Source organism: Alligator mississippiensis, chromosome 10, assembly GCF_030867095.1.
Source record: "Alligator mississippiensis isolate rAllMis1 chromosome 10, rAllMis1, whole genome shotgun sequence".
Classification (NCBI taxonomy): Eukaryota; Metazoa; Chordata; order Crocodylia; family Alligatoridae; genus Alligator; species Alligator mississippiensis.
The window spans coordinates 2,138,349-2,154,099 of NC_081833.1; the positions used below are offsets into that span (position 1 = coordinate 2,138,349).

General features: G+C 52.1%; 1 protein-coding gene across 1 annotated transcript; it reads left to right on the plus strand.

Moving 5' to 3' along the window:
* On the plus strand, positions 1–14,964 carry GLTP (glycolipid transfer protein). The gene is made up of 5 exons (XM_006272814.4): positions 1–159; positions 11,441–11,502; positions 12,655–12,788; positions 13,109–13,259; positions 13,971–14,964. Exons 1-5 carry the CDS (start codon positions 57–59, stop codon positions 14,151–14,153), a joined length of 633 nt encoding a protein of 210 aa, XP_006272876.1. The 5' UTR covers positions 1–56; the 3' UTR covers positions 14,154–14,964.
* Positions 14,965–15,751: the final 787 nt, after the last annotated feature.

Sequence of the window (15,751 nt, forward strand, 5' to 3'; positions counted from 1 at the left end):
GCCTCCTCCCCGGGAGCTCTCCCCTGCTCTGCCGGGCAGTCCCGCCCGGGCCGGTCATGGCGCTGCTGCTGGAGCATGAGTTCAAGGTGCTGCCGGCCGACAAGCAGATCGAGACCGAGCCCTTCCTGGAGGCCGTGACACACCTGCCACCCTTCTTCGGTGAGCCCCGGAGCTGGAGGGGTTGGCGTGCCCCGAGCAGACCCAGGGAGCCCGGGTGGGAGGAGGGGGCTTGCACCCAACGCGTCCCGGGGAAGAAAGTCTGGCTCCGGGCACTTGAGATGTTGGTGCCCAAGAGAGCACCCCTGGGTCAGATGTGCTGCTTGTTGGCAGTGGGGAGAGGAAACCAGTCTCCGGAAAAAGAAACCAGACTGCTCCGAACTTGCTGCAGCACTTCTGGCCGTGCTGGAAATGCCTCCTGTGGCATCCTTTGCCAGCTGCGACTGCTGTCCCCTTTGCTCGGCAACTCCAGAGTAGTTCAGCTCTTCAGCCTGTTTCCTAGTGCCTTGCGCTGTTCGGTGGTTAGTACAGGGGGAGACCTGTAGCAGAAAGGAGGAGGGGGGAGAGGGGATTCCCTCCCAGCCCAAGCAGCTGCCAGCACCCCCGGGACAGACATCCCAAAGCAGACATCTCCCCGCCTGTTTCCTTTGCACGCCGAAAGGGACCATGTCCCTCTCCGGTGCTAAAAAGGACTGAGCACCAGGCACCCAGCTGCCGGAGGGTTTGTCCGGACATGCAGGCTGGCTGCTTTGACCGAACAGGGCAGTGTGGTAGGGATAAACACAACATCCCTCTCCACCTCGGTGTGGATGGATTCATAATGGTAAAAGGTGCCTTATGCTGGTGTAGGAATCGACCCCGAAGGGGATGAGGTGTTAGTCACCTCTGCCTCTATCAGCCCAGATGTTGTATAGACCAGGGCAGAGCCCCGTGCATTTTATTCTTGATTCTTTCAGCCGGTCTTCCTTTGTGATCAGCTCTGGGAGGCGGTGAGTCCACCTAGGAATGGGCTGGACGTGACAGCAAAGTGTGGTACACCCTTAACATTACATAAACCACTTGCCTGCCTCGGAGTCTGTTCCTGCGAAGAAGGCTTTTTTAGTGATGGGGTGACTGCCACGACCCCTCGTTCTTCGTACCAGAGCTCCTAGAAGGATGCCTCATTAATGTACACGAGGCTTTTATAGGCGCTAACCCCATCGATTGGGTGCATGTGAATGTGGGGTAACGCTTCAGGTGTGCAGAGATGTAGTGCAGCATCTTTAAAGTGCAGGTGCCCTCTTTCCAGGTAAGTTGTTCCAACACTTCTCTCTGGTTGTATGAAACAGGAGCTCAGGGGAGAAGCTGCTAAGTGCCCTGTGTTGTGGTGGATAGAAATCCAGAAATTATTCTGCTGAACGGCTCCTTTGAACTAACACGAAGCTAGCGTGCCAGGAGTATTTCAGGCAGACAGGGTGCTGGGTCTGCTGGCAGCCCAGCTTCCTAGGAGAGCTTGTACTGTCTTGTGGCACATCGGGAACAGTACGACTGACAGCACCACGGGCCTGGGGATGATCGTTTGGGCCCTTTGGAAGGTCCTATTAGAGCAGAGGCGGGCAATTATTTTGGGCAGAGGGCCACTTACTGGGTTTTGGCAAGCCATCGAGGGCCGCATGACAGGCAGCCAGGGGCAGACAAATATTAATTTTCTAAATTTTGTAGGGGCCCTGCGAGCCAGAAAGAATGGCCTGGCGGGCCGCATTTTGCCCACCCCTGTATTAGAGGCAGCAGCCTCTTCTTTCATAGCTGCCCTGTGCCCATCAGAGAAAGAGGGATATGGGGTCATGGGCTCTCTGCTTCCTTTCCTCCTTGTCATAATCTACTGCAAACACTCAAACTTCTTGTAGCTGAGACCGTTCAGCCACAAGCACCAGGCTGCAACGCAGCGTCAACTTGGGGTACAGGAGAGGCAGGCGCTGCCACTGGCAGTAGACAAGCTAGAAGCATCTTGCAGGGCAGCAGCATGTGAGAATTGTTTCCCTTTCGCACTCGAATGTGCACTGGAGTTATTTTGGGGAGGGGAACTGTTCCCAGCGCTCGTGGTGAGCAGGACAGTCCTCGAGCAGGGTCAGCCAAGCAGGGCTCTGGAGAGTAAAATCCTGCTCCTCTGCTGCAGTGCTGGAGGTGTGAGGCACACCCGGCTCAGTGTTTGTGGCTGCAGGGATGGAGACCCCAGAGACCAGGACCTGGTCTCTAGGACTGGGTTTAAGCCGCTCACTCCCTTTCTGCAGTTGGCATAGGCTTTTTGCTGAATACCTGCTGCAGACTTTGTGTAAGATTTGGGGGCTCTGGAGTCCAGCTTTCTGCCTCAGCTGAGCCTAAAGCAGTGATTGGAATAAACCTTCATGACTTGCTTATGTGCATCTGCTTTCCGAGGCTCTGCTCTGGCTGCACACGGGTGATGTGGGCAGACTCCGCTTTACTACGGTATAGCACGGCGCATTGTCTCTGGTGACTGTCTTCGGTTTCTCCGTGTCCCTTTGCCCTTTGTCTTTCCCTAACCTGAGTCCGTGCTCGCGGCTCCTCTCTCTCATGCTCCCTGGCAGTGTTGCTCAATCCCTCGATAGATCTGACTTATCTAAAAATCTCAGTCTTTCCAGCCCCTGCATCCTCCGCCTTTCACATTCACATCGTGTTGAGCAATTGTTCCACACACCCAAGAGCCAGAGGGCTAAACCTACTAGCCAGAGACAGTGTGCTGGGCCACACCTAGGCGAGGAACCCGTTTCTGTGCCCCCTTCCTTCCCAGGCTGTTTGTGAGAGGGCAAATGTGCTGTTCCACCCTGTCTCTCCCCAGCAACAGCCTTGATTTTGCAATGGAGGTGGTGACTGCTAATGTGTCTCCCTAACGACTTTGCCAGTAATTCCCCTTGTGCCACTTCTCTCCTCAGCAGCACTGAGGAAGCTGACTTTGGTTTCGCTGCCTCCCAGAGCCGTGGCACGGGCAGCAATCAAATTGACAAGGCGTGGTTTGGTTTTCACTCTGCCGAGGCCTTGGAGATCTGGGACTGCACTGCTTGCCCTCAGCTCACCTTGGCAGGGTTATCCTCGCAATCACAGGGCCAAAGTGAAAGCTTGGATTCTCCGACAGCACTCACCTGGAAAGGTGTCTGCCCGCAGCATAGAGATTTGCCCTGCCCCATTGCAGAGACCCGAAAGCTTTTAATAGAAATGCTTGACAGCTGGAAGAGGTAGTTGGGCCCTCGCTCAGTGGTATCTCCTGCACGTTGCTTGGTAGGGGAAAGCAGAACGTAATAGGGTGGAAATCGGATCGCCAGGGTTTCAGATAAGGAGAGCGTAATTCTTAATGAGCGTAATTGAATCTTGCCACCTGTCTCAGCCCGTTGACAGGTAAATTACATCCATGCCCAGCGGGGTGGTTTCCAGCGGAGTAGTGGGTGTCTCCATCAATCTCTTACCTAGAAATATACGTGGATGTAGCCCTTGGTCCAAAACAAACCACATCAGCACAGCAAAACGTGGCGTTAGCAGTGACCGTCTTTTGGAAAGCTTGTCGGTGGAGGCAGTTCAATCCTCAGCCCGAATTCAGATTGGAAGGGGCTCTGTGAACTACCCGCTGTCACTGCTCCTTGAGCTGCAGGGCTCAGCCCATGCACTCTCACGCAAATCGGTGCCACCAGCCTTGAATTTACTTCTGATTTGGGCGCTTAGCACAATTTAGATAGGCAGTAACTGGCAGGGAGCTGAGCAACATCTGGTGCAAGAGCTATGGCATCCCTCACCTTGAATGGCTTGGCAAGCATAGGGAGCAGCACAAGGAAGAGCCTGCACCCCCAAAGCACTGCTGAAAGGGTAGCTGGCCCAAACCGCTGTGTGGAGATCTCTTTGATTTGGAAGACTAGGGTGTCAGGCCGATCTGAGCCTGTAGACCCCAAATGCTGTGGCAAGGGCTGCCTCTAAAGAGCAAACGACTTGTCTGAAGCCAAATACCCGTGGATGCTGGAGCCAAGGTTAGCGCCCAGGACCAGCTGGCTGTGAGTCCTGCGCTTGCTTCCCTGGGTTTTGCTGCATGCCCTGGCTGGCTGTGCTGGAAATGCTGAATGCCTGTCATGTAGACACCAGCGGTTGGGCAGAGCTCGTTGGAAGAGCATCGGGGCTGCGTCAGAGAAGGCGTTGTGGTGCGACTCCTTGTTCAGCCCACAGCTTGCTGTTTGGAGTCAGACGGGCGGTCGTGTTTGGTCGGGTTTGTCACCATTGATGGTGCTGCTGAAAGGTTGCTCTGTCTCTGTTTTAAGATGGATGGTGTCAAACAAAAACTCGGCTGAGTGCCCTGGCTTTGGCTCGCAGGGCGGAATATCCCTGTACCTATAGTCAACCTGCGGCGGTGCCACGGGAGCTCGTACACACCTGTAACGCTGCAGTCTGACCTCACCCAGCTTACCCGTCTTGGAGCAGCATGGCCTGGGGCAGCTTTTACTTCATTGCACGGAGCTGGCTGCCTTTGGTCATTAACTCTGCCATGATGGCGTAAATGATAGGAGGATTTGGCCCCGTAATGAGCGCCGAGTTAAGTGTTGTCTGCGAGCCAAAACAGGCTTCAGCACTGTTTCCTGCCCGGAGCTGTGTAATAGTTTTTACTCTGAAACGTACTTAAAGATTTGACTTCAAGTTCAAGGGAGAGCAGAGCTGTGAGCACAAGTGTGTGCATGGGGGTGGTGTTTGCAAAGCTGTCCCCTGCCACAGTTCAGGAGACTGTCTGGAAAACCAGTGCCTTAACAAACCACCTGTACGCAGCAATGGATCCTTGGTTTGGGGAGCGTGTGCCTACGAGAACCACAGCTTTCTTCCAAAAGGCTCGTCCTGCAGAAGGTTTGCCTGGCTTGCAATGCAGCGGCTGAATTGCGTCAGTGAGCAACCTGAGCTGTAAAAAAAAGTTGATTAGCAAAGATCCCATCCAACCGGCTAAACAGCCGAGACACAAAACTGCTGAAACATCCAGTTCAGATTCTGTGGAGCCAAGCTGGTCGCTGTAGGATCCACCTGGGCTGGCCCAGCCACATCAGACAGGGAGCAGAGGAGCAGGGAGAGCGTGAGTTACCCACAGATGTGTGGGAAGCTTGCACAAGTGCCAGAAAGAGACTCTCGATCAGGCTACTCTAGTGCTTTAACCCTCCAGCTCCTCGCTCCCTAGGTCATCAGTCCTGGATAGTGAACTTCAGGACCTTTCAGGTGCCCTGTCCTCACTTATCCCGCTAGGAGCTGGACTTTGTTGGGATACTGGTGTGAGAAGGGAGCTTGCTAAATCTGTCTCGTCTGAAGCTGTTCATTTACGTTGTTAATCCAAGGAGTTTCTAACTCCCCCCCTCCAGATTCCTGTCCTTCTAGCCCCAGCTAAATCCCTGGAACAGCCTTTTCAGCTTCAAACACCCAACAGAGCCAGGAGTGGAAATAGTAGTAGCCCCCCTGTGTCACAGGCCAGCTGGGCACTGTGAGGGTATTAGCCACACTGGGGTGTTCAAAACAACAAATAGACAGACATGGGTTGGCAGCTTATTGATAGTCCCTCAATGCCAGGTGCGCGCCACGTGCTTCCAGCGAAGTCAGGCATCCCTGAAGATCAACACTGTCAGAGGGCTTACCGGGGAAGGGCCCTTGCTCAGGAGCCAATCCTCACTCACACCAGGAGTCCGGGGTCCAGGCGTGGAACAGAAATGACCGTTCTGTTCCCTCCTTCCTGCTGGTTACCTGATGCATGTGTTTTTTATACCTAGCTTTATGCTAATCTGTTGGCCTCAAGGCCACTCACCATCTTGCCCTATAGCTGTTACCCTATGGGATTGAAAGGTGTCAAAATCATCATAAAAGGTTCATAGATTCATAGATGTTAGGGTCGGAAGGGACCTCAATAGATCATCGAGTCCGACCCCCTGCATAAGCAGGAAAGAGTGCTGGGTCTAGATGACCCCAGGTAGATACTCATCTAACCTCCTCTTGAAGACCCCCAGGGTAGGGGAGAGCACCACCTCCCTTGGGAGCCCGTTCCAGACCCTGGCCACTCGAACTGTGAAGAAGTTCTTCCTAATGTCCAGTCTAAATCTGCTCTCTGCTAGCTTGTGGTCATTGTTTCTTGTAACCCCCGGGGGCGCCTTGGTGAATAAATCCTCACCAATTCCCTTCTGTGCCCCTGTGATGAACTTATAGGCAGCCACACCATACGAGTGGCCCTTCTCTGGACCCTCTCCAGGTTATCCGCATCCTTCTTGAAGTGTGGCGCCCAGAATTGCATGCAGTACTCCAACTGTGGTCTGACCAGCGCCCGATAGAGGGGAAGTATCACCTCCTTGGATCTATTCATCATGCATCTGCTGATGCACGATAAAGTGCCATTGGCTTTTCTGATGGCTTCGTCACACTGCCGGCTCATGTTCATCTTGGAGTCCACTAGGACTCCAAGATCCCTTTCCACCTCTGTGCCACCCAGCAGGTCATTCCCTAGGCTGTAGGTGTGCTGGACATTTTTCCTCCCTAGGTGCAGCACTTTGCATTTCTCCTTGTTGAACTGCATCCTGTTGTTTTCTGCCCACTTGTCCAACCTGTCCAGGTCTGCCTGCAGCTGTTCCCTGCCCTCCGGCGTGTCCACTTCTCCCCATAGCTTTGTGTCATCTGCAAACTTGGACAGAGTACACTTCACTCCCTCGTCCAAGTCACTGATGAAGATATTAAAGAGTATCGGTCCAAGGACCGAGCCCTGCAGGACCCCACTGCCCACACCCTTCCAGGTCAAAACCAACCCATCTACCACGACTCTCTGGGTGCGACCCTCCAGCCAATTCGCCACCCACCGGACTGTGTAGTCGTCCAAGTCACAGCCTCTTAACTTGTTCACCAGTATGGGGTGGGATACCGTATCGAAGGCCTTCCTGAAGTCTAAGTATACGACATCCACCCCTCCTCCTGTGTCCAGGCGTTTCGTAACCTGGTCATAGAAAGAGACTAGGTTGGTCAGGCACGATCTGCCCGCCACGAACCCATGCTGGTTTCCCCTCAGCATAATTTGTTCTGCCGGGCTTTCACAAATGTGAGCCTTGATAATTTTTTCAAAGACTTTGCCAAGAATGGAGGTGAGACTGACTGGCCTATAGTTGCCCGGGTCCTCCTTCCTCCCCTTTTTGAAAATGGGGACCACGTTAGCCCTTTTCCAGTCCTCCGGGACTTGGCCCATGCACCACGAGCATTCGAATATTCCCGCCAGTGGCTCTGCAATGACGTCGGCCAGTGCCTTCAGCACCCTCGGACGGAGCCCATCCGGGCCTGCCGACTTAAAGGCATCCAGTTCTTCCAAGTGCCTCTGCACCACCTCAGGATCTACGTATGGAAGTCTGGCGCCTTGCTGCTGCCTCTCTACAACCTCAGTGAGAGACTTGTCGTGCCCCTCGCTTAGGAGCACTGAGGCAAAGAACTCGTTGAGGAGTTCAGCCTTGTCCCCCAGTCTGTCACCAATTGTTTCTGCCCATTTAGCAGGGGTCCTATTCCTCCCTGGGCCTTCCTTTTACTCCCTATATATCTAAAAAACAATTTCTTGTTGTCTTTTACTTGGGTTGCCATCCTCAGCTCCATGGTAGCTTTGGGCTGTCTAACTGCCTCCCTACAAGCACGAGCAGAGGAGGTATATTCGTCTTTGGTGATCTCTCCCTGTTTCCACTTTTTATGTGCTCCCCTTTTGGCCCTTAGGCTGCCCTGGATTTCTGTGGTCAGCCAGGGAAGCCTCCTGGCCCCTTTCCCTCTTTTGCCTCGCTTGGGGATCATCTTGCTGTAGGTTACTACCCAGACTCAGGTTTATCCCATAAGCAAATTCTGATGCAGCACATTTAGGTTTGACATTGACATTGCTCCGCCTAAATCCCAACCCCTTTTAGGCTTCAGTTGAATATGCTTTCTTGGGATACCTCCTCCTGGAATGTGTTTGGGTGTGCCTAGCAGTTAGAGCCAGGTTTTATCGCTAAGGCTGAACCCTGAGCAAAAAAACTTTAGGCCAGCTAATCTCAGAGCTACAGCTTTGCCTATGGGGCCCAGTCAGTTCCATGAACAGTTAATTTATCAGTTTGGTTAAACTTATGACAGACAAGTTACATTTGCAAACTTACAAGCTTATATTAACTAATATTACCTATTTAGGCAAAACACCAAATGCCTCCAAGAAGCACACATTATTGCTTATTAATCCCTCTGGTTCTGGCTGTCACACCCCTGGATTTTACCTGATGAGTACCCATGCATGCACAGAGTAATGCAAGGGCTTGTCTACGCTTGAGAGTTAGCTCGGATTACAATAGAGGGCAGATGCCCTGGAGCGGGTCTCACACTTTATAACTGTACAGACAAGCCTGTACATCCTGGTGTCACTGGGTAGGGGTGTTTGGCATTGGGAGAAAGTGTTAGGTGCCTTGTTCTGCTGTTTAAGCTACAAGCTCCTTGAGCATCCAGTACTGCACAGACTGGATGTGGGACTGACTTGCCTCCTCGCCTTCAGGTTTCTCTGGACTCTCTTCCCAAACTGAAATAAGAAAGAGTTGGATCTTTCTGCAAGTAGTGTAAAAACTGCCATTAGTGAGGCAGCCAGCACAGGTCAATGAGCTCGTTCTGGGGAGCTGCAACGTAACTGAGCTGGAGCTGGTAAAGTGGGAATAGGAAATCCTGTTGCATCTGCAGGACAGGCCATGAGCTGATTATTTTCATGGCTGGGCTGCTGCAGTTGGCATCTTAAAAAAACCTCCGGCAGCAAGATGCTTGTGAGATACTAGAAGACATGATCCACATCCTGAAGACAATTAGGATCATCTCCCTGTGGCTGTCAACGATTGCTGCTGCCTTCTGGACAGCCCCAGCCCTTCCCCGCCAGCGTTTCTGGTGGAGTGCTAACACAGGTGGGTGTTAGCAAAGTAGCAGGTTGGAGGCAGAGCCACATCCCAGCCCCTCATAGGCATCTGCAAGGAGACCCCTGATCCCCCTGATGTATGCTCAGTGCAGCAGCCAGATGCCCCTTTTCTGGCCTGTCTACCCCTGGCTGTGTGGAGTCTCCCTCCCGGTTTTCCCCTAGAGTTGATTCCTAGACAGAGCACATCCTTCTGCATCCCTGCCCCGCTCCTGCTTTTCCTTTCTCAGTTGCTTTCCTGAAGTCAATGATTGAAATTCTTCCTCCGCTTCTGCCCCATCTCCCTATCTGATGCCTCCTCTCTGGCTTTCAGCCTCAAGGGTTGAAAACAAGCCTTGCTCCTTCTGTCCACAGATCATCCAGTACAGTGATGCCCTGTTTCTAGCTGGAGCCAACGGGCTCTACAGTAACATACAGAGTAAGTCGCATCAATCCGTGCGCTCTGGGTCCAGGGTAGGTCAGCTGCCTTCTGCTAGGCCCAGTTGTCTGCATGCCTGGTTCTCCCAGGCTACAGGCTAGTAGGATTTCCCTACCCCATTCATAGACTCCATCTGTGAGGGGGGTCTCGGGACATAACTTGCTGCTTCTGTACGTAGTCTTCCCAACCCCCTGGGTATAATGGTGTGGGGGATGCGGTGCTAGCTGGGAGGATGTCATAGCAAATGCCCTGAATCCGGGTGTGGGGAAGTTGCCTGCCTTTGGTTTCTCTTCCTCTGAGGACAAAGTGTTGATGCTGATCTGGGCAAACCCAGAGCACCGAATCAACTCCCTCCCCACAGTGTGATGTCAGATAGCATTTCTCAGGCCACGTCCATCCCTCCAATGTACGGAAGGAATCTGTTGCTCCATGAAACGTCCGCGTAAGACAATAGCTAGCGCTGTTGTGCTGCGAGAGCCGTTCAGAGTGGCTCTGTCTCCACAATGTCTGCCTTTATGTTGGCATTCGCATGCAAAAGCCCCCTCACCCAAGCCAAGCACAGTGCCTGTCTTGGCTGCCAGCTGGTGCAAATGACTTGCCCTGTTTCTCAGCCGAGATGCATTAATCTTAGCAACTTTAACTGGAAAAGTAACAGGGCAGTAAGTTGAGAGCCCTGGGAGATGGGTAAAGCCGTGAGATGGGGTGGAATTGATTCCCACAATACACGTACCCTGGCGGTGCTGCGTGCTCGGCTGTGGCTGGCAAGGTGTTCAGCCGCCCGTGCTCCGCCGCGTGTCGCTGTTCTCTCTAACTCCTTGCTGAAGCAAGATGTTCTGGGACAAGCGTGAAGAAGTCCTCTCCTATCTCGGGACGTAACTCCAGCAGACCTTGCAGGGGCAGCAGCAGTGCACGGCGCCTTCACCCCCTCCTCAGGATGGATGCACTCCCACCTGTGGCCTGGTGGGAGCACCTGGACAGGTCAGAGATGGCCCATTGTGGTCCTTTGTGGCCTCTCTGTGCTGCTGGGTTTCCCTTCCTTGCACGGTGCCTCTGTTAGTGTCTGTTATACCCACAGCCCCATCAGGGGGTCATAGTGAATCCAGGCCCATGACCTATGCCATGGCTGTCTCCTGGATCCAGGTGTTCCCGCCAGCCTGCTGCCGGTGCAGATGGGGCTCTGGATTTCTCTTAACAGCACATTTGGAAAACGGGGGGAATTTGGGAAGCCAATTTAAACACATCAGTTAACAGTAGGTGGAGTTGTCCTGCCCTTAACTGAGACCTAAGGGAGGAAGCTCCGCAGAGACCCATCTCGTCCCCAGCTTGACCTCATCTTTTCTGCTTAAAAGGTGGTGAGGTGGGCACTAAGCCAAGGTAGAATTGGTCTCAAGAGAAGGCTGTGTCCAGTTTTGCCATCAGACCAGTGTCCAGCAGGATTGTAGAGCTGAGCCTGTCTAGTTTACCTGGTAGTAAAGAGAAAAACACACAGTGAAGGCGCTTATCCCAGAATAACTCATGTGTCAGCTCCCCCGAGGTTAAACACTGCTTTCTGCGGGTCCACAAGGCCATGCTTATTAAAAGCCAGTGGACTGGGAGGTCCAGTTCTTGATCAAGATGTTCTGGATGGGACACGTGTAAGCTTTCTAAGTGCCTGAGTAGGGTGAGAAGTGACGCTGAGGCTAGGGAGGCTGTAAGGGGAGGGTGGTACAGATTCCCTGCCTGTTCTGCCCTCATTGCCCCCTCGATAATTTAGTACTGGCTGCTGGGACGCAAAAGTGAATGGGCTTCTCTGTTCAGTGCTTTGAAAAAGATAGCAAGCGTTTGCTCCGTGTGGTCACCGGGTGCCTTCACGAGCAACCTCCCCTCTAGCTTTTCTGTTTCTAGAGATTTAACGCTTAAAACCAAGAAGAGAAACAAGCTGAGCAGCCCCTTTTCAGCCCGGCTCTGTGCACGTGGGACGTTCTGCAGCCGATGCCTGTTGCCTGCAGTTCAAAGGAAGCCAGTCCGCTGCTCTGATTCAGGGGTCTCCGGCATTAGGAGCCAGCTGTTTCTGTGGGCCATGCTGATAAAAGCTTTCTTTTCTTTCTTCCTAGACTGCCTTGGGGCACCGATCGTGTACGCACCAGTCAAAGCAGATCTCTCTGGAAACATCAAGGTAGGAAGGGGCTGGCAGATCTAAAATGCTGAGCTCTGGCAGTGTGTACACTCTGTCCTTCCCATTCCCCCACCCACAGGTTAATGGCTTTGTCTGCTACAGCTGATCCTGCACTGGGGGAAATAGGGAAATCTGTGGTGAATTCCTTGCAAAGGAAGTCACTGTCCAAATTAAAAGCTATGACTCAAGGAGGCAATAGGAAAGGATCACCCCCTTTCCTCCCTTCCTTCCCCCCGACCCAAAAAATCTCCTGCTGCATGCAGTTCAAGGGTTTCTTCTACCCAAGCTGCACGGATAGATTCAGGTGTGACTGACACTCGCCACTGGTTTTATCCCCGCACATTGCATCCTTGCTTCAGTTGGTTTCTGGTGCCTGAGCTCACGTGCAGCCCACGTACCCTAGGACATCAAGACTAATGCTGCTAGAGGAGCTCCAGGCTGTGCCTTCAGCAAGCCAGGAAGTGTCCTTACTGCTTTACATCTTTGCAGCCATAAATTAGCAGTCTCTTCCTGAACAAGCATGGAGAGCTGCCGGTCTGTGACACTGGGCCCTGAGTGAACCTGCTCTTTGGCAAGTTCGTCCTTGAATTTTGCCCATCTCTTGAGGGAAGGTGGAAGGAACTAGGTGCATTTAGCTTGGAGAAAAGGAGGTTAGCAGGGCACATGAGTCTTCAAATATGTGACAGGCGGCCACAAAGATGGCAAAATATTGTTGTCCCTTGCCTTGTGCAGGACACAAGGAAGTGGGCTTAGACTGCAGCAAAGCAGCTTCCCATCAAATCTCAGGAAAAAACTTCCCGACTAAGAGCAGGACGAGAGCGGAGCCAGCAGCCCAGGGAAGCGGTGGAATCTCCTTCACTAGGAAGTCTCCAAGCTGAGCCTGGATGGGCATCAGTCTGGGATGGTTTTGCAGTGCCCCCTGCATCTCTCAAGAGGGTTAGGCAGGGTGATACTTGGGGTCCTTCCCGCCTGGGATTCTCTCGGTGGTGCTCTAGTCAAGGACTTAAGTTATTCTCCCATTCGGCAGTGCTGCTGCACTTCTGTAAGCCGACCCAAGCAAGAGTGCAAGGGTCGGTCAGCGCGCTCATCATAACCTGCACCCCCATCCTCTCCTCCCAGCAGCCTGACATTATGCTCTCTGGTTGCTTTCAGAAAATCCGAGCAGTGTATGAATCCAATCCTGCCAAGTTCAAAACGCTGCAGAACATTCTGGAAGTGGAGAAGGAAATGTATGGATCGGCATGGCCAAAGACTGGCGCGACACTGGCGCTCATGTGGCTGAAAAGGTGACGTGTGGCTTCATGGGCCCTTCTCTAGCTCTCAGGCACTGGAGAGGGTCACCTGCTTACCTGTGCTGCTAATGCAGGAAATCCAGTCTTGGGCCACTGCTTTCAGGCTGGCCAGCTGGTTAGCTGTGCTTCTGGAGGCCTGAGCCCACTGATCTTCATGTAGGGAGACATTAATGCTGCAGATGCTTGCAGAGAGAGAGCTTCGCAGGCTTTCTCCTTGCAGTCGTAACTGTCCAAGGGTGCTGGATGTGTCTGATGAGATGAGCAGGCATTTAGTGCAGACCTCCTGCGTGGTTAACGTGCTCCCTTCTTTGCAGGGGCCTGAAGTTCATACAGGTTCTGCTGCAGAGCATCTCTGATGGCGAGAGAGACGAGGCAAATCCGAACCACATCCGAGTCAATGCGATGAAGGCTTATGAAATCGCACTGAAGAAGTATCACGGCTGGATGCTCCAGAAGCTCTTCACGGTCAGTGCTTGCCCCTCCAGGGCTTTCTGGATGCGGCTTGGTTCAGCGCCTAAATATCATGGTTATGGGCACTCCAAATACCCTCGTCTGTCTTCAGAACTCAGGGCTGAAGGTTCATCTGCCTCTTCTCCTAGGTTTGGGGGCCTACAGCTTCTGCAGTGACAAGGGATTTGGAAGCCTGGCAAGGCTCTGATTTTGTTTCCAGGAAGTCCCGGTCTTCCCATACCCCGCTCCCATAAAGTGATGTCTGTCAGGCCCTCCGAGCCAGCAGCCACTCTTGGAAACTCTAGCCAGTTCCTGCTGTGATGGAGCCCCAACAGCCCTTGAGCTGGAAGGCTGGATCCCAAGGGATCCACATTCATGGTAGCCTTTGGGGCTTGTCATGCAATCCTAACAGGCTCCTTCCTTCTGGAAGACTTACCCTCTGGTTCAGGAACTTGGTCATCTTTGCAGAGCCAAGGCTTGAGCAAAAGTGCCCTTGTGTGTTCATGAGCAGTGCGTAAACGGTGCTAAAGGAGCATGGGAGGATGGGGAGGTGGCTGAGGGCTGGTCCCTGGGGGGTGCTGGGACAAGCACAGTGAATTCAGGAGCTCTTGTGTGCACAGAGTGGTTCTGGCTGGGCTCTTGGACCTGGGGATTTCCTCACCAGTAAGACAACCGGGGTGGCTTGGTCTCACCTTTTTTTGCTAAATGCTCTTTCCCTTCTTTTAGGGCTCAGTCTATGCTCTTCCGTACAAGTCGGACTTGCTGAAGGCTCTAGAGAAGGGCAAAGAAGTGAATGAGGAAGAGAGTCTAGAGAAGATCCATCAGTTCCTAGCAAAAGCCACCCCTATTCTGGATGCAATTTATGACATGTATATACAAATGAATGCAGAACTGAACTACAAAGCTTAACCTTTGCACTGGACTCCTGCAGCCAAGGACAACAAATGCTCCCAAAATTTTAATCCGTGGGAGCATTAGGCTTGTTGCCATTCATGAAGTGACTTTAATTCTTGGCATGGATATGCAGGACATAGCTTGGGGGCGGTTCTTTTAAAAAAAAAAAAAAGAATAGTTTTCTATAGAAACGGAGCAATATAATACAACGATCGTTTCCCAGATCTTGGAACTTGACACACTTTTGTACCAACTGGAGAATGGTAAAACTATTTCTAGTCTTTATTTAATTGTTTGCTTGAAAATATGTCTGGGGAAATGAGATACCATTGGCAATGTATAGCTGATGCTATTTTTCTGGCTTTACCTCAGTTTTTGGTAAGAATGTGTCCTTCCACGAGTGCTGTATTTTGAGATGCGGTGATGCGCTTGGGCTGCAGTGGCAGCAGATGCCATGTGCTAAGAGTAGTGGTGTGAACGCCGTTCTTGTAGCATAGCTTGACTGGACGCCTGGCCACGGTAAGAGCCTTTCACAAGAATGCCAGAAAGGTGTTTGCAACAAAACCAGGCTTCAGTGACTTTCCCAAATGACATTTTTAATCTTTTAGTAATTGCAGGGGGTTTTATGTTTTTTATCTTCCTATGGGAAGAGTTTCTTCTGGATAACTAACTTGAAACTATCTGTAATTTTGTAAATCTTTTAATTCTTGCTCCTGAGACAAAAAAAAAAAAGCCTTAATAGTAATTTATGGCAGAGCTGGGCTTTATTTTAAGGTAACGGGAGTGGGGAAGTAGACTGAAATAAATGTTGGAAACTAAACCTTCACTTCTGGGTGCTCTTTGTTGTGATATTCTCTGTCTTCCCCTCTTACTGTTTGAGGTGTGATGTATAAAAGGCTCCTCAGCACTGACTGACCATTTGCCATGTCAACTCAAAGCTTCGCCCTGCAAACCTGGAGAGCCGGGACGTGCAGTTCAGGGCTTTGCAGTCACTGGATGAGGGACGACTCTACTCCGAACGCAGCGGCCTTGTACTTCGCCGCCAGATGGGGCTCTCGGCTGTTTCTCGAGTCCAAGCTAAACCAACCCATTCATCCTTTTTCCTATTTAAACCTGAGTTATTGATCTCCCTGCCGCTGAGCTCTTGAACTGCGGGTGGTTTTGAAGGGCAGAATAATGGGAGTAGCTGCAGACGGGCCGGTTCACAGCCTCGTACAACGTCCCACGGCCGCCCCTGCCTGTGTCCTTCTTGGAACATTTTTACTGCCGAAAACTTGGTACAAAGTGCGAGCTTGTTTCTGGAATATTTCCAGGGAGATGCCTTACGTGTGACTCATGACAGCAGGGTACTCTTTCTTAATCAAAAACTAGTTTCTGCTTTCTTTTTCCTGACTATATGTTTGGTGTTAAAAGGAAAAAAAGGTTGGTTACGATCTGGCCAATGCCCATTTGATCTCTGCTTAACACCTTAGAGGTGCTCGGGGCTGGGATCTTTCAGCGACGGTCTCCAATGAGCCAAGCGGTAGAAAGGAAGGGGCCGGCGGTACCCGTACAAGCTCCTGGCACACCGCATTCGGACACCCCGAGGTCCGTGCCGACGCTCCTGGTCCTTT